Below are 21,570 nucleotides of genomic sequence, written 5' to 3'. Positions count from 1 at the left end.
ATGGTCAAAATTTCTTTTCAATATCATGTTCTATATATCTTTTATGGTTTATTTCGCGACAAAAACTGTAAATTTTGTTGATGCATTCGTTGCAATAAGCATTTTGAAAACACCCGAATTTGAATATTTTCTGAACATTTTTTTATTATTGAAAAGAAGACACACACATAAGCAAATGAAGTTGACATATTAAGCCAGAAAAATAAAAAAATTTAAATCATATGGTAGTTCTGCCCTACCTTGAATTCATTGTACCATGGGTCTATCCATTAAATAAAGGAAGTTATAGATCGGCTTGTTTACAAAGATGTATTGGACATCACGTTGTTCCATTTCGCTGAGGAAAATGTTTGGCTTATTTGGGTGTTTCAGACAATGATCCCAAACATGCAACAAAACTTGTTAAAAATTGGTTGCAGAAGTCAAAAATCGGTGTTTTGTCATGGCCGGCACAATCACCTGACATAAACCCTATAGAAAAACTTTAGAGTATCGTAGACAGGAAGATCAAGCGAGAATAGGAAACAAATAAACACAACATTTTCCAAAAAATTAAAGGTGCCTGGGAAATCATACTCAAGGATCAAATTGAGTGTGTTATATATTCATATTATAGATATTGCCTCGTAGATGTGCAGCTGCTATCAAAAATAATGGTTATGCTATCGACTACTAGCCAAAATTTATTTTTTTTAAATAAAAAGTCAACTTTATGTAATAATTAAAGTATTTAAATAAAATCAAAAAAAGAACATATAAGCATAACGAAAAACTACCATTGTGATTGAGAAACCTTCATTCTGTCAAAAAATTTGTTTATATTTATTACGATAACATGAATTTTGACAATACGAATTAAATTAGCTGGGCCTCAATTCTTGTTCTATGAAAATGTGAAATGAAAATTTTTATAAAGGAAAGAAATGTCAAATGAAAAGTTTTATAAAGGAAATATTTTTCATTTCATATTTTCATAAAACAAGAATCCAGACCCTGGTCTTATCGGATGACGTAATACACTTTGTTGGCTATTCGTTTATCTTTTGTTCTGTCATATCAAACACCTTAATGGATTTTGACATTAAATTTTGTAGTCAGCTGGCTTGGAGGGGGACTTTATAGTTGGGCAATGACCGTACCATGACTGTAACATTAATCAACTATTTCATACAGCAAATAAACAAAACAAGCTTATTGGCAAACATATTTTTTTCTGTGTTTAACCATCCAATCGCCACTAATGGAATTTGACGTGTACTCAACTGATGATTTAAAAATTCCAAAACACTACCGTGTGACCGTTATTTTGCATCTCAACACTACGCATGGTCATTGAAATTCCTCCACAATAAACCAAAAATAACACAATATGCGTATGTATGTATATCCTCGGCCAAAAATCAGTGTAGTTTATGCCGAATTTTTAACAGTGTATCAAGTTTGCGCATGTCTCAAACTCATCTCACAGTGTCCTACCATCATTGTATCGATTTATACATTGAGTAATTTTTTAACAGAGCAACGAAATTTTCATACAAATTGGTTTTTTTGCTCCGCAAAATATACACAACAAATTGCCAAAAGTTAGCTGCTAAATATTTGGGAGCTTAGAAAATTAATACAAAATTCAAATAAAACAAAGAGAAGCTCATACGTGGTATAAAAAGCAGGGTATAAAAAAGACAAACTTGAAAAAATGGGTGATAGCAACGAACAAAAGGCTTTGCAATTAATGCAAGACGCTGAAAAGAAATTGAGTCAGCAAAAGGGATTTTTCGGTAACATTTTCGGTGGCTCCAACAAGGTGGAGGAGGCCATAGAATGCTATCAAAGGGCTGGAAATATGTTTAAAATGTCCAAAAATTGGACAAAGGCTGGTGAGTGTTTTTGTGAAGCTGCCGCATTACATGCCCGGGCCGGCAGTCGTCATGACGCTGGCACAAATTATGTCGATGCCTCGAATTGTTATAAGAAAATCGATGTGGAAATGGCTGCCCAGTGTCTATTGAAATCCATTGACATTTACACAGACATGGGCAGGTTTACCACGGCTGCAAAACATCATCAAAGCATTGCAGAAATGTATGAAAGCGATCCTAATACGCTGTTGAAGGCCATTGAGCATTATGAAAAAGCTGCTGACTATTTCAAGGGCGAAGAGTCAAACAGCTCGGCCAACAAATGTCTGCTAAAAGTGGCCCAGTATGCTGCACAATTGGAGGACTATCAGAAGGCAATTGAACTTTATGAGCAAGTTGGTGCCTCAGCCCTGGAATCATCTCTGCTCAAGCATAGCGCCAAAGAGTATTTCTTCCGTGCTGCCTTGTGCCAGTTGAGTGTGGATGTTTTGAATTGCCAGCATGCCATGGAGAAGTATATACAAATGTATCCAGCATTCCAGGATTCGAGGGAATTCAAATTGGTCAAATCGTTGTGTGAACACTTGGAGGAACAAGACATTGAAGCTTTTACCGAGACGGTAAAGAATTATGATAGTATTTCACGACTTGATCAATGGTATACCACCATACTATTGCGGATTAAGAAGGCCAACGATGATAATCCCGATCTCTGTTAAGTATATCCCCTCTATCTATATATCTATATACATACAAACATATTAATATTATTGTTAAATTAAGCAAGAAGCAAGCGAAGGGTTGGTAATAGCAACAACACTAACACTTAACAAGAAATCCAAAAAAAAAAATCTCCCTCCTGCCCCTTTCCTTCCTTGGATATTCTTTTTACTAACCCACTTCTTAAACAAATCCCTTAGCATAATTACAAACAAAAACAGAAAGGAAAAGAAATTAGAAAAAATTCTAAAAAATATAAAGAAAAATAAAAAAAATTGTTTTTTGTCTTTTTAAATAATATTATTATATATAAAACATATTCCATATATTATAAAAAAAAAATAAATATAATAAATTAATTCGAATAAATGCAATTATTAATTATTATAAAAAAGTAAGAGAAATCCATACATATTAATTAATAAAGGAAAAAATATATTTAAATTAATTACTAATACACACACATACCACATGTGTAAACTATATGTTATAATAATTATTTTCAAAAACAAAATTAAAACCAAAGAAATAAAGCAAAACATTGAAATCTTGTGAAAATTGAAACGAAAACAATTTCGCCATATATTTAGTCACAACATTCCTTTTACTAAGGCCTAGAAACAAAAACATACCTTGGTCATTTACCGGGAAAGGGATTCTTTTCTCTTGGTAAGAAAATAAAATTACCGCATGTGAAATAAAAAGGTATTTAAATAAAGAATGCTTTAGTCGCCACCAAATTGAATATCCTTAATGGAAACTTGTCATGTGTGTTTTATTTCATGTAGCGAAGATATTTATTTGTTCGTTTGTTGTTGTTCTTAGTGCTTATTGTTAGGGTCCAGTCAAAGATAAAAATTCCATTTGGCATTTTTCCAATTCTGCTTCAAAGTCGCTGTGACTCTTTATAGGTTTTTTTGTTCGTTGTGTTTTGTTTTTGTAATCTCTCGTGGCTAATTGAGGACTGACAATCTGTTTGAAAGGGGAGTAAAGAGACATTGTTTTTTAATTATCTTAAATTGATAAAGGAAGGAGATGAGATAATTTAAGAAGACTTTAGGGAAAAAGGCTTTTGTGTTTCGGGAAGGTAATAAAAAAAAAAAACAAGTAAAAAAGCAGTAAGTTCGGTCGGGCGAACTTTGAACTCCTTCCACCATTTCAAACTAATTTGGAAATTAAAAAAAAATATAACATCCGCTAAAAATGTTGTTAGAATTATAAAAATAACGAATATAGCCGTTATATTGGAGTCTATACGAAGACGTGGACCTGCATAGTCAACTTTTGTCATTACAATATTCAAATACGAAACTTGAAAAAAAATCCGGTGAATAATGTTGTATGTGGGCAATACGATATCGACGATATAGACATTTTTCTTGCAGAGAGTAAAGTGCTTGAAAAGAACTTTTAGTATGGATTTTTAGACAATTTCATTGAAAAATGTAGCTAACATCAACAAAATATCGAATATATATCGTGGATTTGTATAGACAATTCTCTTCCAGTGGGTAAAGTAATAAAAAGGAAGTCCTTGTGTTTATTTTCAGACAATTTCATTGAAAAAATATGGCTAAAATCATCAAAATGCCGAATATCGGGGGGTACCGTTGTATGGGGTATGGGGACTATAAGATAGTGTGGATCTATATAAAAAATTCTCTTCCATGGGGTGAAGTACCTACAAAGAACTCCTTGTGTGGAATTTCAGACAATTCCAATGGAAAATGTGGCTAAAATCATCAAAATACCGAATATCGGGGGGCACCGTTGTATTGGGGCTATGCGATATCATGGATCGATATTGCCCATCTTCGAACTTGACCTGCCTGCAGACAAAAGACTGACCTTAGAATTTTAAGCTGATCAAGAATATATATACTTTGTTATGTCTAACATTATTATTTTGATGAGTTACAAACGGAATGACGAACTTAATATATCCCCCATACTATGTATGGAGTAGGGCCTGTCTCATTAACTGTATTTTGTTTCCAAACGTCGGACTGGAAAAGTAAAGAGTGCCACAGAAAAGGAAAAATTATTACTAATCTACAAGGAAGAGAAGGCAATGTTTTTAGCCACTTTAGTCTTTTTGCTGAGGAATGGATACTTGTTCATTGTTAAAGAATGAACACAGATCGTGCATAATTTGTCCATCCCTAAACCAGCCTTACATCGAAAAGAGTTGGACAGTGGCAGAGTAAATGTTCGACCGTTTCAATTTAGTATGGTTTATTTGATGTCAAAGATTTCTACCTGAAATAAGCTACAGTTGTTAAGTTTGAAGGAGTTTCTAATATGTAGGCTTTCAGGAGTTTCCAATATGTAGGCTTGTAGGACACATGCACCGTTTCACTTTACAACGTTGTTCCATCGGTACAGACATTTATATCATTTGTAGGTAGATTGTTACGGATGCAGAGTTCCCTGTCAGGTATGTGGATGTCCTATGTGTTGCATATGCCCTAGAATCGTAGAATGTCCAAAGAACTGATACTTCTCTGAGTCTCAGGTCGCACCTGGCCTTCAAATATTTGCTTAATGGATTTAAGTTAATACGGTATTTAGTGGAGCTTCAGTTGTACTCCGAAATGCACCTGTTATTAATAAAAATTGGGCTCTTTGAACATTATCAATGGTTATCGTGTAAGGTTTTTTCCCTACCACCATGTGCAGATGGTTTTCCGAACAATATATCCAATATTTCTACTAGCTCTCTGTCCTGGTAAACTTTCTGGATGTAGGCTATGCAAACATAGCTATGACAACTGCAAACATGCATCTCGTCAAGAATCATAAAGGGTCGTAACAATATAAATTACTTTCTTTCGTTCAACACAAGTTCATCCAACCTCTTCTTTCATCAAAACAACTTTCATCTTACCTTTCTAATGTCGTTGTTTAGGCGCTTCTGTTCATGCTGTAATTTGCATATATCATCATAATATGTTATGGTCAAAGAAGGCGTCGAATGTTGCTCCATGGATTTCTGAGCCAGCAGTTCCAGATCCTGGTTTTGAAGTTCCTCCTCAGCCCACATTAAATTAATATCATTGCACATGCGCTGTAATAATTTCAGAGAAAACCAAGCAATGTTATTTAATACCCATCGAAAATCAAAACTCCCCCTACCTCTTGTTCAATATAATACTGCAAAGAATGGAGTTCATGTTCTTTTACGAATATACCCTTTCGCTGCTCAGCTTCTTGTAGGGCGGCTGCAACTTCAGCTTTTTTATGGCGCAACTCTTTACGATACAATAACAGCATTTTACGTTGACAATTGATGCGTTCCTCCTCACGTCTCAAAGTATCTTGATAATACTTTTCCACCTCTTTGAGACGTTTTGTATGCTCCTCTTTTCGTAATCCATCTTCCAAACGTTTCATTATTTCCAACTCTTCCAATTCTAAATCACGCATACGAGTATCAATTGCCGTGTTAACTGATTGTAAATCTAAAACTTTATCTTCATATTTTTTTAAGCATTCATTGGGATAATTAAGGAATTTTGGATAAACTTTTTGTGGTATGGGTTGGAAGTTTGACATATATCTTTTGGGATGTAAATGACCGGGACATTTGTCTAATAGTTTTTGAGTTTTCAGTATCAATTTACGCACATCTACTGGATTTTGATCATGGTAGAATCTTTCAATGATAAACTTATCTGGGAGACGTAATAGAATTTCTTTTTGCATAATGTTATAGGCCACAACAACAAATATAAGATAATATGTCGGGCCCGAAAGTATGTTATCCCACAAACACATCCACTGTTCCTCATCCAGGACTTCACTAAAGGAATTTTTCAAAAGATTCCAAGCATATATTGTGGGTGTAACATCTTTGGCAACGAAGTAATCAAACAACATTTTATCGTAGTGTTGTAAAATATTGGCACATAATCCCAGATAACTGGAAGGTTCCAGTGGATGGTATTCAAAAAATAATTGAAACTGATTGGTGATTACAGTCATACAAACTTCAAATGCCACAAGATGATTTTGTTGAAAGATTTTTACAAACGGAAATATTAAATCGGGCAATATTTCGCTATGGGCCAAGACTTTACACCACTGACTAAGACTTGACCAACACTTGATCAGTGCCCGTTTCAGGGTATCATTTTTCATGTTTATGCTTCGACATCTCCGGGCTATGGTTGGTGGGGTGCCCATTTGTACCAAGTCACTATATTGCACTTTATTGTGAGGTAACACCAGCAATGAACACCAAATCAAGCTTCTATATTTTGCCGGGTAGCAATGAAATTCTTGTAAAATTTGCTGCAAACGATGCGGTGTTAAAAGCTTTTTTATTTCATCCTGGAATTTGCCATCCAATTCAGTTGATGGTAACTTAAAAGGTTTTGTTTGCTTAAAAGCCGTTCTAAGGATGGTCATACATTCTTGCTGTGACTTTAGCACAGATAAAAGATGGCAAATGGACCATAGAGCCAGTTCCCCAGACGAACGGCCTATTGTCAGATATTTATTATCTAAAGAAGGTTTTATAGATCTTGCTGGGCCAATGTCTATGATTAGTTTATATTCTGTGTTTATGCAATCAAACATAACAACGGATCCCCTATTGGTCAAACCAATTAAAAACTGATCATTTGGTTTTGTCAACAAAGACAAGTGTAACAACACGAAGTTCTTACAATTTACCAAAGAAGTTAGCTCAAAGGTATATGGACTGAGAAAGAGCAAAAATTTATCCCATGTTGATAGGGCAAATATCGAACCATCCATTCGATAAGCATATGCGGCAATTAAACCATGGCCCGTATTTATGTTTGCACACTGTTCTCCAGTTTTGTCATAGTCTAATGTAAGTTCCGGCAAGGCTTCTTCGGTTTGAAGTTTTTTGTCCCTCAGCCGTATTGGATATATGACTCGTATCACTTCCAACGAAACTCCCGACCAAATGTGAATGCTATCATTTGTGAAGCAAGTCAATATATTTTCCGATTGTGGCAGATATGAGGCATATTTCAGTGACATTTGCAGCTTGTCGAAATCCAAGCGATGGGTGCAAGTAAATTTTTGAAAATCCATTATTATTGCTGAACGCCCGGCCCGTATAAGCATTAAGCATTTGGGTTCTAAAGGTTGTCCAGGGAAAGTTATTTCGTTAATGACATCATTGGATATTTTATTTTTATGTAAAAACTGTGTTTTGTCTGTAATAGGTTTGAGATGTAATGAAATAGGTAACTATTTTTTGCTTTATGCCAACACTTACCCACATCCAAGAGTACAATAAAGCCTTCTTTATTACCCACAATGTACTGGTTATGTTCCTTATACGATGCTGTAATGGCACTCGGTTTGGCTAGGATGTCTGCATGTCGCCAGTAACGTCTTGCCACCAAATCGAACACAAAAATCGTTCCTCTACACAAAAATATAAAACCAAATTTAATATATAATAAATACATATTAACGGCAAAGCGTGGGACCCGAAGATTTTTGTTTTTTTTTATTTCATTGATAAAAGCATATCATTGCAATTAGCATAAAAAGTACAATTTCAAAACTATATGCGAGGTGCCGAAACTTGTTCTTTCTACATCCAAATATATACATCGCTGTTTTACCAACTTCTAGACATTAGTTGGAATAAAAATGACAGGAGTTTTAAGGAACTATTCTAGTAATTTGCTATTGTTATAGAATTGGCTGATTTATTACCGATCAATATGATTTTAGTATTATGGGTTAAGGGTTTTATAGAATAATCTGATTCGTCGTTTTCTATAGTAATTAGATTCAGGATAGTTTCGTCTAAGATTAATGTGGAGATTTTCTTCATACGGAGTACACGTATTGGCAGATGCAATCATAACTTACCTCCTGTCCACGGCTACAAGCTGTAGGCCACGCATATCAAAGCAAGCTACGCTTATTACAATACGCAACATTTTGTCGTTCTCCCTGACCGTATGATGTATTGTTAATATATTACTAAAATTAAACCAAAAATTATTGAAATTTCCAAAAGCACAAACAACTTATTTGGTACCCATTATTTTCCTTTAATTTGAAGGCAATTTTCTTTGTATGTAAAGAACATTTTGCAGATTTTTCGTTGTCATCGCAGTTAGTAGGTAATTCCTCAGCCAAATTTGTTTCTGTAGGATTTATTTCCATTTTTATTTTTAATAAAATTAAATTTAATTTCCCAAGAGAAGTGTAAACAAAAAAATTCAAATGGTCACATATGCCATAGTTCGTTGCTATGGAAACTGAGAATCATTCACAATAGTGATCACAGAATAAATGATGATTTGTTATCATTTCCCGATGAATTACGGTAATGGTGTGAAGCTGGACTATTAATTTTTTTTTCATTTGAATTAAAAAAAAATGACAAATATAATTTAGATACAAGGAATTATTCATTACATTGACACAATAAATCTTGATAAGAAGAACAAAACAATTTGTAGTTGCGTTGTAAGTTGATCCTGATTTTGACTACAGTCATAACGTTTTTCATTTTATAATTTTATAGAACAGCATGTTGTCCTTGGTTTTACAGGACAAATTCTCAACAGTGGCGAAAATAATCAAACCATTAAGTATTGGGTATTTAAATAAAACTCTGTTTAAACCGGTGTTATGATACCGTACTTTTTCAATTGTAAAACAAGTAGAGAGAAATGGTACGTTCGCTCTGAGGTTAATGCTTTGCCCAGCAGTACGGGAACAGAAAACTAGTAAAACTATTAAAATTAAATGACAATCCGTCAAAATTAACATTTCGGCTAATCAAAAACGATCAACCAAGGCGTATGACAATGTAAGTCCATATGCTCTCTTATACTGTCAAAATAGATTCTTTTAATTAACAATGTTCAACAAATTATTATTTTTGTTTTAACGAAAATATTACTCAGTAATGATTAGATCTGAATTTTGTAATACATTTCTGATTTTTCCCCTTTATTGATATTGATAGATTTCCTTAAAAAAATAGGCAGCAAGAGAGTTGCCAAAAAACAATGGCTAAAAATACCCCTTAGTAGTATATTGCTCGTTCTGGAACATAATTAAGGTATCTATATCTTCGGCCAAGAAGACCACTTTCGACAATTTAACAAAAAATATATTATTTTTAACTATTTTAGTTTTAACTTTCATTGTAGTTCAAACCACATCAAAAAATCAAATCATGTAGAAGAATACAGGTAGATGCATCAACGCTTGGAAACATTGATACGTCAAAAATTTTTAAATGTTTCTTCAAAAATAAGTAGATTTGTATATGTTTTTCTATACGACGACAATTGGAGGTTGTTATGATATGCATTTTTTAACAATTTTACAAATTTAAATAAATTTCCCTTCAAAAAGTTCAATTCCTGAATTGAAAATGTTGAATGAAAAATTATTTAAATTTGTAAAAATTGTTGAAAAACGCGAATTATAATTACCTTCGAATGACGTCGTATAAGAAAACATATAAAAATCTACTTATAATTAAAAAAAACATTTAAATTTTTTTACATATCAATGCTCACAAGCGTATTCTTCTGCCATGTTCTGTTCATGAATCAAATAGATCACAACTAGAAAGCCACTCGATTTAGTAAGTGTGACGGGCTCATGGTAAAAGAATAGAAGGTAGATGCCTCAACGCTTGGGAATAGTATAAATTTGCTTTTACAGCAGGTGTCGAAATGACACTTATACGTGTGAACACTGGGAAAATTTGAAGTTTTTACAAGACACTCATTGCACTACGACTAGGAAAATTTATTGTCAGTTGAGATGAAAGTGATTTTGAATTTTGCAATTCGTTTCACTACCTTGGCGTTTTCGAACTGTCACTCTTCCAAATGTAGCATCATTATTTATAAGTGGAACACATTTGGTAGTCATGTGCGCCACCTTCAGTATTAATAGTAATGATAAGTAATAAGTAAGTACAACATACCATCTGCATTATTAGTATGGGACAAATAATAATATTTAAGTAGAGGAAATTGGAATCAATATTTTTTAGCGCTTTCTTTCAAAATAAAAAAATCATTTGAAGTTTGTTTATTGTGGTGATTTTTATTATTGTATTTTAATATTATTTTTTATTATTGTTTTCGGTAATTTTAACACCTATGAGATTAGAAATAAATATGAGTGTCTAATTTGATGCCTATTTCGTGTTATGCATATTATATGTAAAAAAAAAAACAGCGTAATATTTATATATGTATGTAGCCTAATGTACCAATTTGTATGTGTAATACTCGACTTCTTTTTCCATCCGATGCTGTGTAATGTAATTATACAGCCAGCTTTAATTCTATGCGAAATTATAAATACCATATCCATTTCTTTACTTGTATGGATTACTTTTCATCGCTCATTGTAATCATCTCTTTGTCGACACACATATTTAGAACATACCACCATATGGAGCATCAAATTCATTTTCTCTCATAACATAACCGAAAATGGTTAAATAGTTAATGACATTGCTGACCAAAGTCAATATGCACCCCAGCCAGGTAATCTGCAACGTAAACAAAATACAAGTTAATATATAGCTTCATTATTTACGCATGACGTAATTTAAATAAACTTTGAGTTTGAGGAGAGAAGAACAACTACGCATCCAATTTGGAAACTTACCACTCCAGTATGTGCCAAAACAATGGGCAAAGCAAATGCGCTTAGAACCATTCCCGCTGTTAGGAAAAGGGCAAATTCTGTCTTGGGATTTGTTTCAGCGCCGGGATTCAGTCGTTTGGCTATGACAATCGGTATGACGGACAGGACATAAAACAGCAGCACAAAGAATGGATAGAAAATCTTTTGTTGGGGCACGGCACAGGCCAAAATCAGAAAGGTCATGCCCACGCATGTCATAAATGCACATATTAATAAACTAAATGTATGTAAACAATGAAAAAAGTATTAGACTTGTGTTTCGATAGATATTTTTCCGCTGTCTGTAGTTGGCATACTTACGCTGCAATTTATTTTGGTTTTTTTTTTCACAAGCAATGTCCCAAAGAGAAAGGTATTTCAAAATTATTATGGGTTTCAATAAAAATCACTTGGTTATTAAATGTGTTCTGCAAATTACCTTTTAAAGCAGCCATTTTAAAGTTAATTTATGTATAAAAGAGTATATTTCTATTGTTAAAAAAGATTTCTTTGTATTAATCACTCTTTTCAATAAACAATAACAAAGTTGTACAATTGACAGTTCGTGAGATGATTATCAATGAACAGGGTGCATCAGTTTGAAATTGATTTAGATAGGAATTATCGTTTACGATGTTGCTATCGATAATTTTTATGTTTCACAGTAATACATCATAGTAAAGTGGGGTATACATTATAATTTGTGAGTGTAATTTTTACTGAAATGTTGGTGAGGCGATTCATTTTTGTGAGCCATTACTCACAAAGAGACTAAAAAAATGCAACTCAGTGCTAGAATCTATAGTGTCAAATAGACACTACAACAGTTGGTTTTGTTCATTATTAATTTTATAACAAAATTCTTATATTGGGGAAACCCGCGAAAAAAGAATGAAATTAGAGTTTTATCGCAATATTGTATAGTGTTGGCCATTAACATCGAAAGTATGAATTTATTTTGCAATCAAATTTGAAATAATTTCAAATTATTGTATTTTTTTCAAAACAATACACAAAATAGTTGTGTTCCAGTACTTTTTTAGTAGTAAAACTAGCAGAATAGAGAACAGTTCGAAATGTCATTCTCAATTAGGTGTGCTCAAAAAATAAGGGAACGAAAAATTAGCAGAAATGCGATAAAATGTCAAAATTCAAAATTCCAAGAGTAAACAGTCCAAATCGGACTGGTGAAACCTTACTGAAACGGGCGCCAACATTTAAAAAAAAATAGTATTGAAGACGATACGTTAAAATTAATAATCTATAATAATAATTAGAACAGTGTGGCTTGTTTGTTCGGGATACCGTAGTATTTTGTTGTTGCAAAATGGTCAGGCTTATCCCTTTATTGTTGTTTTTATAAAAACAACGTTTGTTTATTAGTGGAGAACGATGGTAATGTTTACCAGGGGGTAAGCAGGGAATACCTAGGTTTCGGAAAGAGCCACCAATCCTCATCAGTTCCCTTGTTTTTTGTCTGGGATATTCTCCCCAGAAGTTATTTTAAAAAATAACTTCTATGACAAAAAACATTTTTTACCCAAGTGACGAGATCGTAAGCTCAATAGAAGAGGAACCAAAGAATTAAATAAAACTAAAATTCTTTTGGAAAGTCTTCTAAATCTTACAACCGCACTTATAAACATTTACATCTTTCTCCACTTGTTATGCTTTCGTTCAACCTGAACGAAGTAGCATAACCATGTAAGTTGGTTTTGTCTGTTACAACGATCTTACGATCTCGTCAGTAAAATGAGAGCGAGTAAAGAAAGCAAATTTGACAGTTGAGCTACTGATTTAGAGTTTTTTTGTCTTTAACATTTTTGTCGAGTAACCTGTGGTCTTACGTAAAAACTAGTAGTGCTGACAGGCAAGTTTAAAAGGAACCAAGAAAAATATTTTTTCAAATACAGACAATTTTTTTGACAAATTTCTGGCATGAACTGCAAATAATTACTCCGATAATCGATTTTCCTTTATGATTTCGAAAATAAATGCCAAACTAGTAGATTCTTGCAGGTTCTGGAACAGAGCAATATATTTAAAATATATCCAAGTTTTGAGTTTATTTAATTTGATTGTTAAATTATCGAAAATTAAGAGCATAAATTGAGATAATAAGCATATCATTGTATAAAAATATAATCTAAATGGCTTTAACACTTTTTACTAGGCTATTTTTTTTCTAGTAAACAATTTTACACGGTGTTTTGCACATAAAAGTCGCGAAAAGCAAGTTCCGTTTGTGTATTACAGTTGAAAATTCATTTTTTTCGAACTAAGGCTGGAAATACATAAAGCGCATATTTGGCTGGCTTCTTCGTAGATGAACAAGTTCGATTTTGGCCCTAGGCTCCTTTGTTCATTTCCGAAGAAGCCAGCCGATGACTTAAGCCAGCCAAATACGCGCTTTATGTATTCCCAGCTTAAGGCTGAAAAAGCAAAAAATTACGACACCCGCCACACATGTGCTTTCGTCGCTATCTCGTTGACGACTAAATAAAATGAATAGAAAAATATTTTCTTCCAGTGTTATTTCGTCGCTCTCACCAATACTATTACATTGGGCATCTATGGTTTAGAAGCGAGAATTTTCAGATAGTCATAGACCATGCATATCAAGCTAATTTCGTAAATTGGCCGATAGTTCGACATTCAACAAATTAAAATTATTAAATTAAGGCAAGCAGACCATATTCGACCATAGCTGTCAGTCGAAACTAATAGTGTATACCATGACTCAATATGAAAGGTTGCTCAACTTCAAAGAAACTAGAAATATGGCAACTTTGTACTGGAGTCTTGTAGTGTCAAACAGACCTTCAAACTGACAACTGTTAAACTGATTTCTGGCAATTTTGTGTATGTATTTATTGTTTTGAAAAATAAAAACAAAATATATTCAAAATCAATGATTGGAAGAAACTTAAATTGCGGGACGCGCAATAACGATATTAACCAGATTTGCCAAGGAATTGAAAGATTAGCCACTTAGGATAATATTTTTGAGAGAACATTCGCTCAATTTAACTCTTTTAGAAATGAACAAAAAAATCAATTAAATAAAAACAACTTCTTGGATATTATTTTGAATAATTCTGACAGGAAGCGGGCATTGCCTCAGGGCTGTATCTGTAGTTTTACGAAGGTGTATACCAAAATATTGTTCTATTCCAGAACTGCAAGATTGTAAAACTTTTTACTGCGATGATCGTTTTTTTCTTTGCGATATTGAAAAAAAAATGCAAAACTAGGAGATTTTTGCAGGTTCTAGAACTGAGCAAATTTCAAAGGTAGATAGAAATCAACTGAATTTTTATTTTGCACAAAAGTTTTATCTTAGAATTTGGAACAGATACTGAGCATTAAAGGTGCAAGTACATACAAAGCTTTAAGTCATAGCTAGGCATATTAATGTCAAATTATAAAGGAAAACGACGGCAAGATTTTAGTGCGGCTCTGAAATCCCTTTATGAAATGTCACAAAATGTGACTTCAAGCTTTGTATGTACTTGCACCCAAACAGTTTCGCGCTTTAATTGAAATGATATGCATTTTTGAAAGACGAGTTGCACACTAGGAAAGACGAGTTGGCTTTTAGAACTAACGGTAGCAGTTTACAGTAAGGAATTGGCGACTAAGCCTTATATTCTTTAAAAAATCATGTATCAGAGAAATATCAGTTTAAAAATCATATGGTAACTCGATTATAGATTCGAGACTCTCTTGTTTATAGAAGTAAATTCGCATTAACTCAATATGCCTATTGTACAGGGTGAGATAAAAAACTGCAACAAAGTCAAACGCCATAATTTTTACATTTTTCTTTTTATAAATTTTATTGAATGAATGCAAAAATGTCGGATATAGCATCAAATTTTAGAATAAGTTAAGATTTGTTCGAATTGGTCACCTTTGGAACGAATTATGGCCTTCAAACGGCCAATGAAATCATCACATGCTGCCCGAATGTTGCTCGACGGTGATCGACACGGTATTTTTTTGTGCCAACCTTGCTTTCCAAAATATTCTAGACACAATAGTCCAATTGTGCGCTGGAAATGAAGCGAGGAACCTCATTTTGTAACCATTCTTGGGTGGCGCGTGCTGAGTGCGATGGTGCTGTTGGAATGTCCAAGGTCTGCGGCCAAAATGTTTGCGTGCCCAAGGCTTTAATACATCCTCCAGAATATTCTGCATTTATTCTGATGCCACGGTCGATTAATACTAGCGTCCACACCATCACCATGGCCGGCGCTTGAGTTCTTGTGTGCAACCGAAGGTGCAAATTTTCTGCTGATCTCTTTGGCAAGTAAACACGATCATTTTGTGTATTTACAAACTGCTGGACAATAAATGTTTTCTCATCAGAGAGAACCAAATTCGGCACTTCACCACTTTCGGCCAAGCGAAGCAATTCTCTTGAGTCTATTTTCTTTCTGTTGCGGAGTAAGTTCTTGCACTTTTTGTTGAGTTTGAATTTCAATGGGTTTACATTGAGCTCATTTTGCAATATTTGCCGAATGGAATATTGCGATATGTTGAGCTCACGAGCCATTTTTCGGCCCTGCGACGCGGACTTCGATCATGTACTTCTTCTTTACTCTTCGAACTATTTCTGCTGATATAGTTGTTTTGTTTCGCCAACTTCCTTGACGTCGGGCTACGCTGCCACAAAAGATTTATTCACATTTAAATGCTGGAGTGCTCTAACGACAGACACTTCTGGGTTTCCAGCCAAATATAAAGAAATTACAGTATCACGCTTGAATTCCATTACGAATAACTTTTTTTTGTACGCTTGTAGACAATATAATGAGCTGCCACCGGAATAATTTTAACAGCTGTCGGACGAGTGGCTTAGAAATGACAGCATTCTGAAGTTGGTTGCAGTTTTTTCATTTCACCCTACATATTTTTATTGCAATTTTTGTATGTATGTAATTCTTTTTCTTTTCACAACAAATTTAAAATAGCCAATTGTAAAAAATCACAATTAACCCCGAATATAGGCTCGAGACTCTGCTATTTTTTTTTTTTTTTTCAAAAAAATCGCATGTACTCAATATACCCATTGGATGTACAACTATTCGCCAAATATTAAAAATTTCGATAACATTCAGCTTTTCTTTGCAAAATGGAGGTTAAATGCGTTTTGAAGGCCGAAATTGAAGATTTAGCTCGAGAAATTAATATTTTTATATTGCGTTAACTATATATATATGTATGTATATTTTATCAACCTTTCCTCTAGATAATGTAACATTTCATGGCGGAGTTGAATACAACATAACATTCATAATCTATGAGTGTATTGTGTGTGTATATGTGTATAGTATACAATAATTGTTGCTTTTTCTTGCAAATGTATTACCTTGAATGAATTTGAAATAAAACGCAAAATATTTCATTCTCCTTCACGGCCACCTCGCCAAACATGTCTAAAAATGCTCTATGATAGCAAATACCAAAAACATAGCTGTTGTTGTTGCTACTATCATTATTATTATTAATAACGTATCTTATCCATTGTTGCAGGTGTCTTTCCATAGCATATAGCTCGGTTAGAGAGCTATATGCGTGTGTATGTTCTGCTACTACCTTTGTTGTTTGATAGCATTTCACTTTAATGGAAATAAAATTCATTGAATTTCCCGGGTATCATGAAATGCGCATATGCGCATTTCTCCCCACCCCCAACCCGGGAGTGTGAAGAAAAATAACAACAAGTACCTTAACGAAAAAATTCATTGATGAAAATTTCCGTTACCGCTTGCAAGCGACCTGCTGCTGCCTCTGCTGTCACGAATGAGAATTCGTGTGTCCTATCCCAATACCCCCAAAACATGGCTAAAAATAAACCGCTGCATACACGGACAAACATCGTTGCATGTACACACAAACACACCTGAGCATACCTATGTATTATATGTACACACACACACACACGCACACAGACGAACTGTCCTGCAATATGTACATCGACACAAACTCTGTTTGCCGCAACAATAGAGAAAATAGTTCAGAATGAATATGGACTGTTCTCCTGTTTTATTTTGGCAAATTGTTGCTCCAATGTTGAAAAGTATTCGATTGTGGGCAAACTTGGAAGAAAACGCTTAAACCTGCTAACAAACCTTAGCTTGCCTACCAATGCTTACATATCTATGTATCTACAAACATAACATTTGAATACTGTAAGTGTTGATGAAAGCTTTTGACGCATTGCGCAGACTCGTTTTAAGCTGTACTCTATGTTATGGAATCATTTGTCATAATCATGACTGGTCGTATGCGAATATCAATGTGATTGTACATTAGACATATGTTATGATATAATGTTTAAGCTGACTCGATTTTGATATTATGCCATATGAATATCATAAAAGGATAAACATATCATAACATATAATAAATGCAAAACAGCCATTGATTACAAATAGTCGTCAATGTCGGTTACGATCATAACAAGTTAATAAGTATCAGTCGGTTTTGCCGACAGATGTATACCCCCAGCCCTAAGTTATGATTATTCAAGCTGTTGACCCTTTATGGGGGTGGTTCCGGAGCAGTTGGCCAAAATTGACCATTTTGTATCTGTCCTAAGTCTGATATAAATATTACAACGTGCTATATTTCGCCTACTTCCTAACTTTATATGAAATATGTGCAAATTTTTCGAAAATGTGGAAATACAGGGTGAGATGAAAAAAGAGCAACCAAATTCAGACTGCTGTCATTTCTAAGCCACTCATCCGACAGCTGTTAAAATTATTCCAGTGATAGCTCATTATATTGTCTACAAGCGTACAAAAGCATTTTGGTGACAATTTTCCAGAAAAAATGTTATTCGTGATGGAATTCAAGCTTGATAGTCTGATTTCTTTAATTTTGCCTGGAGGAACACAAGTGGCTATCGTTAGTGCCCTCCAGCATTTAAATATGAATAAATCTTTTGTGTCTCGTACCATCGTTTGTTAGCCTGAAGTCAAGGAAGTAGACGGAAGAAAACAGCAACATCAGCAGAAATGATTCGAAAAGTAAAGAAGCGACTTGATCGAAACCCGCGTCGCAGTGGCCGAATGGCTCATAAGCTGAACATATCCCAATATTCCATTCGGCAAATATTGAAAAATTAGCTCGGCCTAAATCCATTGAAATTCCAAAAAGTGAAAGAACTTACAAAATAGACTCAAAAGAGCTAAAAAGTGGCTTCGCTTGGCCAAAAGTGGTGAACTGCCAAATTTGGTTTTCTCCGATGAGAAATCATTCGTTGTCCAGCAGTTTTGTAAACAAGCAAAATGATCGTATTTACTTGCCAAAGAGGTCAGCTGAAAATGTGCACTTTCGGTTGGCCACCAGAACTTAAACGCCGGCCATGGTGATGGTGTGGGCCGCCATAACAGCCGATGATCGCTCTCCGCTCGTATTAATCGACCGTGGCATCAAAGTGAATGCCGAATATTATTGCGAAAATATTCTGGAGGGTGTATTAAAGCCTTGGGCACGTGAACATTTTGGCCGTAGACCTTGGTCATTAAAACAGGACTCAGCACCATCGCACTCAGCACGCGCCACTTGCCGTCCAAGAATGGTTACAAAATGAGGTTCCTCGCTTCATTTCTAGCGCACAATGGCCACCAAAATCTCCGGATACCAATCCGTTGGACTAGTGTGCCTGGAGTATTTTAGACAGCAAGGTTGGCACAAAAAAATAACAAAGTGTCGATACCTCAAGCAAGCGCTTAGCCGGGAATGGGCCAAAATACCTCAGAGCAATATATAATCTTCATAACAGATCTTGTGGTAGCAAAAATGTTTGTTTGTGTGAAATTTGAAGAGAATTGAGGCTTATTTCGATTTCTTTGAGCGTTTTCTTTTTAAAAATTTTGACCCTTTGTGGGGGAGGTACCAGATATCGATATATTCCATCTTCACACAAGACCTTGGACTAATAGAAATATTGTGCTGTGTGTAATATGAAGGCAATCGGACCATTACATCACATTTTATAAGATTTTTAATTATTCAAAAGTTTGACCTTTTGTGGAGGAGGTATTTGATTGAGTGGACCGAAATTGTCTATTTACGCACCTGACCGAGCACTGATGTTGATATTAGGATTTGCCAAGGTGGGGGCAAAGTCGGATTATCATTTCTCTTTTTGTGCAGTAAATTTTTTTCTGTGAAAATGTTGACATTTTGTGGGGGTGGTACCAGAAAGAGTGGACCGATATTGTTCTTCTCTGAACTCGATATTAGTTTGACAATAATATTACGATGTACTAAGTTTGGATCAAATCGGATACTCCCTTCGAGAGTTATTGTGCGCACCATCCAGCCAGACAGAAGGACGGACATCGCTATATCGACTCCAAATGTCCTGAAATGGATTTGGTCTAAAGAGACCTAGGGTCTAAAATCATTATTTCGATGAGGCACTTTTGGCCGTATCAAATGACACATACCTCTCTCTAGCCATATGACTGAGGGTAAAAAAATAAAATACCTCTAGTACGGTATGTTTTGTTGGCGCCTAAACGTATGCTCTTAAAAATTACTAACGTTAAAGAACTGATGACGCTCCCTTGAAATATTCGACGGAAAGTTGACGATTTTCCATTAATATTGCTATCCTCACATCCGAATGATTCCGTTACAAACTTCGTGCAACACTTAGCCGACTGTAGGGTTCAATACATGCCTGTTGTGGGATAACAAACCAAATATCCCAACAAATCGTAAGCTCATAAGGTTTTAACAGAATGCGGAGGTGTTATAACATTTTGCGTCACCAGGCTGGCGAAATCGTAAAACGAAAAGAAAAAACAACAAACGAAGTGCTTCGGCATGGCTCGAGAGGAAAGTAACAGCTATGAAAATTTCAACACGAACAGTACAACGGGAACACTGATCGACAACGTATCGTAACGAAACATAAACCAAAATAACAAGAACGCACTCACGAACCAACAACAACAACAACAACTACAACAAAGCTCATTAAATATTACACAGTTCAAACAAGACAACCACACAATAGCAGCAACAACAATAACAACATCAACCAAAGCGACAAAAACAAATAGGAACCGCAACAACAGTAACAAAAACATAACTATTATACATATACATACCGACGACGACGACGACACACACACAGAGGAACGTATACAACACAAGATAAAAGCGTACTTACATACGCACACATATTCGAAGAAGCCAAGAAAAAAAGGAAAAATCCTATTGCAAACATATTGCCAACTAAGCGGACAAGTAGTAGACAAGAAAAACGAAAAAAAAAATCGAAAAATAGTTGTTCTACAAGAAATAAAAACAGTTATAACAAAAAAAAAAAAAAAACAGAAATATTATTAACAAAACAGTTAGTTATATTACAAACAACAACAAATTAAAGGCAACATAAGTTAACACCCCTTCAAAGCCTTACAAGCAAAGCAAAAGGCGGGGAGGTCTGCGAAAAAAGGGGACATCAAACCAAGCAACCAATCTACCAACAACAAAAAACAACCGAAGAGAAGAGAAAAAAATCAATAATTGCCAACCAGCCAAAAGGTTAAAGGCACACACATTTCTCTCGTGCTGTTTGCTTCGACTGGTGGTGCAGGGGACACTGCTGTTATCACTGCTAACGCTGCAGCAATGACCGGCCACCATATGTTAGTGAGGATAACCCCAAATATTCATTAATTTCTAAAACATAAAAAAAGATTTTGGATCTGAAATATTCAAGTGCTCCCCTTTTTTTCTAAAAGAAGTACAAAAATCAAATTCCAAAACCTAAAAAAAATCCCTAAATTTCAAAACAAGTGCAAGTGCAGAAAAGGTAGTGAAAAATAAAACCAACAATATGTTAACTGCTGTGGGTGGTGGAATTTGCCTGAAAACACTTGTGGCCCTTGTTGTAATGCTAAGCATTCTGGGTCAATGCGAAATGTCAATTTATCCAGGTGAGTTAAAAATAGCTAAGTAATTTACAATGAAAGTTATCTATGAATAAAATATATAGTGCTATTAACAAACAACAATAACAACAACTATTGTGATACATACACACACACGTAAATTTATTGTGTGTATATGTGTGTGTGTGAAAAAGTTTATAACTGTGAACTATTTAGGGGGAGGAAACTAAACAACAAATGCCTTAATTCTTTAAATTTATTTACATATTTTGCCTTGATTAGCTCAGTGGGTGGGCGGGGGTTTGATATCAAAGCTTCGCTTCCCCGCACAATAAATTTTCAATTGTGAAACATTTACTTTACACAAATATTTTTTTTTGCAATGAAAATTGTTAACCTTT

At 34.5% G+C, this 21,570-nt stretch overlaps 4 protein-coding genes across 4 annotated transcripts in view; 2 read left to right on the top strand and 2 right to left on the bottom strand.

Annotated features, from left to right (window-relative positions):
- The first annotated feature begins 1,229 nt into the window (after positions 1–1,229).
- LOC101890636 (alpha-soluble NSF attachment protein) lies at positions 1,230–3,339 on the top strand. The gene has a single exon (XM_005176750.4). It carries the CDS (start codon positions 1,697–1,699, stop codon positions 2,576–2,578), a length of 882 nt encoding a protein of 293 aa, XP_005176807.1. The 5' UTR covers positions 1,230–1,696; the 3' UTR covers positions 2,579–3,339.
- Positions 3,301–8,850, bottom strand: LOC101893624 (TBC1 domain family member 31). The gene is made up of 6 exons (XM_005176771.4): positions 8,614–8,850; positions 8,442–8,555; positions 7,834–7,985; positions 5,715–7,771; positions 5,467–5,646; positions 3,301–3,551 (listed from the first exon to the last, which is right to left on the bottom strand). The coding sequence occupies exons 1-6, from the start codon at positions 8,739–8,741 to the stop codon at positions 3,414–3,416; spliced, it is 2,769 nt and encodes a 922-aa protein (XP_005176828.1). The 5' UTR covers positions 8,742–8,850; the 3' UTR covers positions 3,301–3,413.
- A 1,782-nt stretch (positions 8,851–10,632) lies between these two features.
- Positions 10,633–11,583, bottom strand: LOC101890468 (leptin receptor gene-related protein). Its single transcript, XM_011297968.3, has 3 exons — positions 11,565–11,583; positions 11,226–11,481; positions 10,633–11,106 (listed from the first exon to the last, which is right to left on the bottom strand). The coding sequence occupies exons 2-3, from the start codon at positions 11,460–11,462 to the stop codon at positions 10,990–10,992; spliced, it is 354 nt and encodes a 117-aa protein (XP_011296270.1). The 5' UTR covers positions 11,463–11,481; positions 11,565–11,583; the 3' UTR covers positions 10,633–10,989.
- An 8,529-nt stretch (positions 11,584–20,112) lies between these two features.
- LOC101890295 (uncharacterized) overlaps positions 20,113–21,570 on the top strand; it is a 36,660-nt gene continuing 35,202 nt past the window's right edge. The window contains exon 1 of the mRNA XM_005176748.4: positions 20,113–21,214. Within this exon, the coding sequence (XP_005176805.1) occupies positions 21,115–21,214 (100 nt within the window). The 5' untranslated portion in view covers positions 20,113–21,114. The remainder of the gene's footprint in view (positions 21,215–21,570) is intronic.

This window comes from Musca domestica, unplaced genomic scaffold, assembly GCF_030504385.1.
Source record: "Musca domestica strain aabys unplaced genomic scaffold, Musca_domestica.polishedcontigs.V.1.1 16, whole genome shotgun sequence".
Lineage (NCBI taxonomy): Eukaryota > Metazoa > Arthropoda > Insecta > Diptera > Muscidae > Musca > Musca domestica.
Note: the sequence above shows the minus strand (reverse complement) of the source record. Positions and strands in the feature narration are given on the sequence as shown.

What these genes read in the sequence shown, in the direction of transcription:
- LOC101890636 (XM_005176750.4), top strand. Translation starts at nt 1,697, where the DNA reads ATGGGTGATAGCAACGAACAAAAGGCTTTGCAATTAATGCAAGACGCT.
- LOC101893624 (XM_005176771.4), bottom strand. Translation starts at nt 8,741, where the DNA reads ATGGAAATAAATCCTACAGAAACAAATTTGGCTGAGGAATTACCTACT. An exon ending in TATTGTACTCTTGGATGTGG is followed by an intron (nt 7,772 to 7,833) that starts GTAAGTGTTGGC and finishes AACCTATTACAG; the next exon opens with ACAAAACACAGTTTTTACAT. An exon ending in AGTATTATATTGAACAAGAG is followed by an intron (nt 5,647 to 5,714) that starts GTAGGGGGAGTT and finishes AAATTATTACAG; the next exon opens with CGCATGTGCAATGATATTAA.
- LOC101890468 (XM_011297968.3), bottom strand. Translation starts at nt 11,462, where the DNA reads ATGACATGCGTGGGCATGACCTTTCTGATTTTGGCCTGTGCCGTGCCC. An exon ending in TTTTGGCACATACTGGAGTG is followed by an intron (nt 11,107 to 11,225) that starts GTAAGTTTCCAA and finishes TTTACGTTGCAG; the next exon opens with ATTACCTGGCTGGGGTGCAT.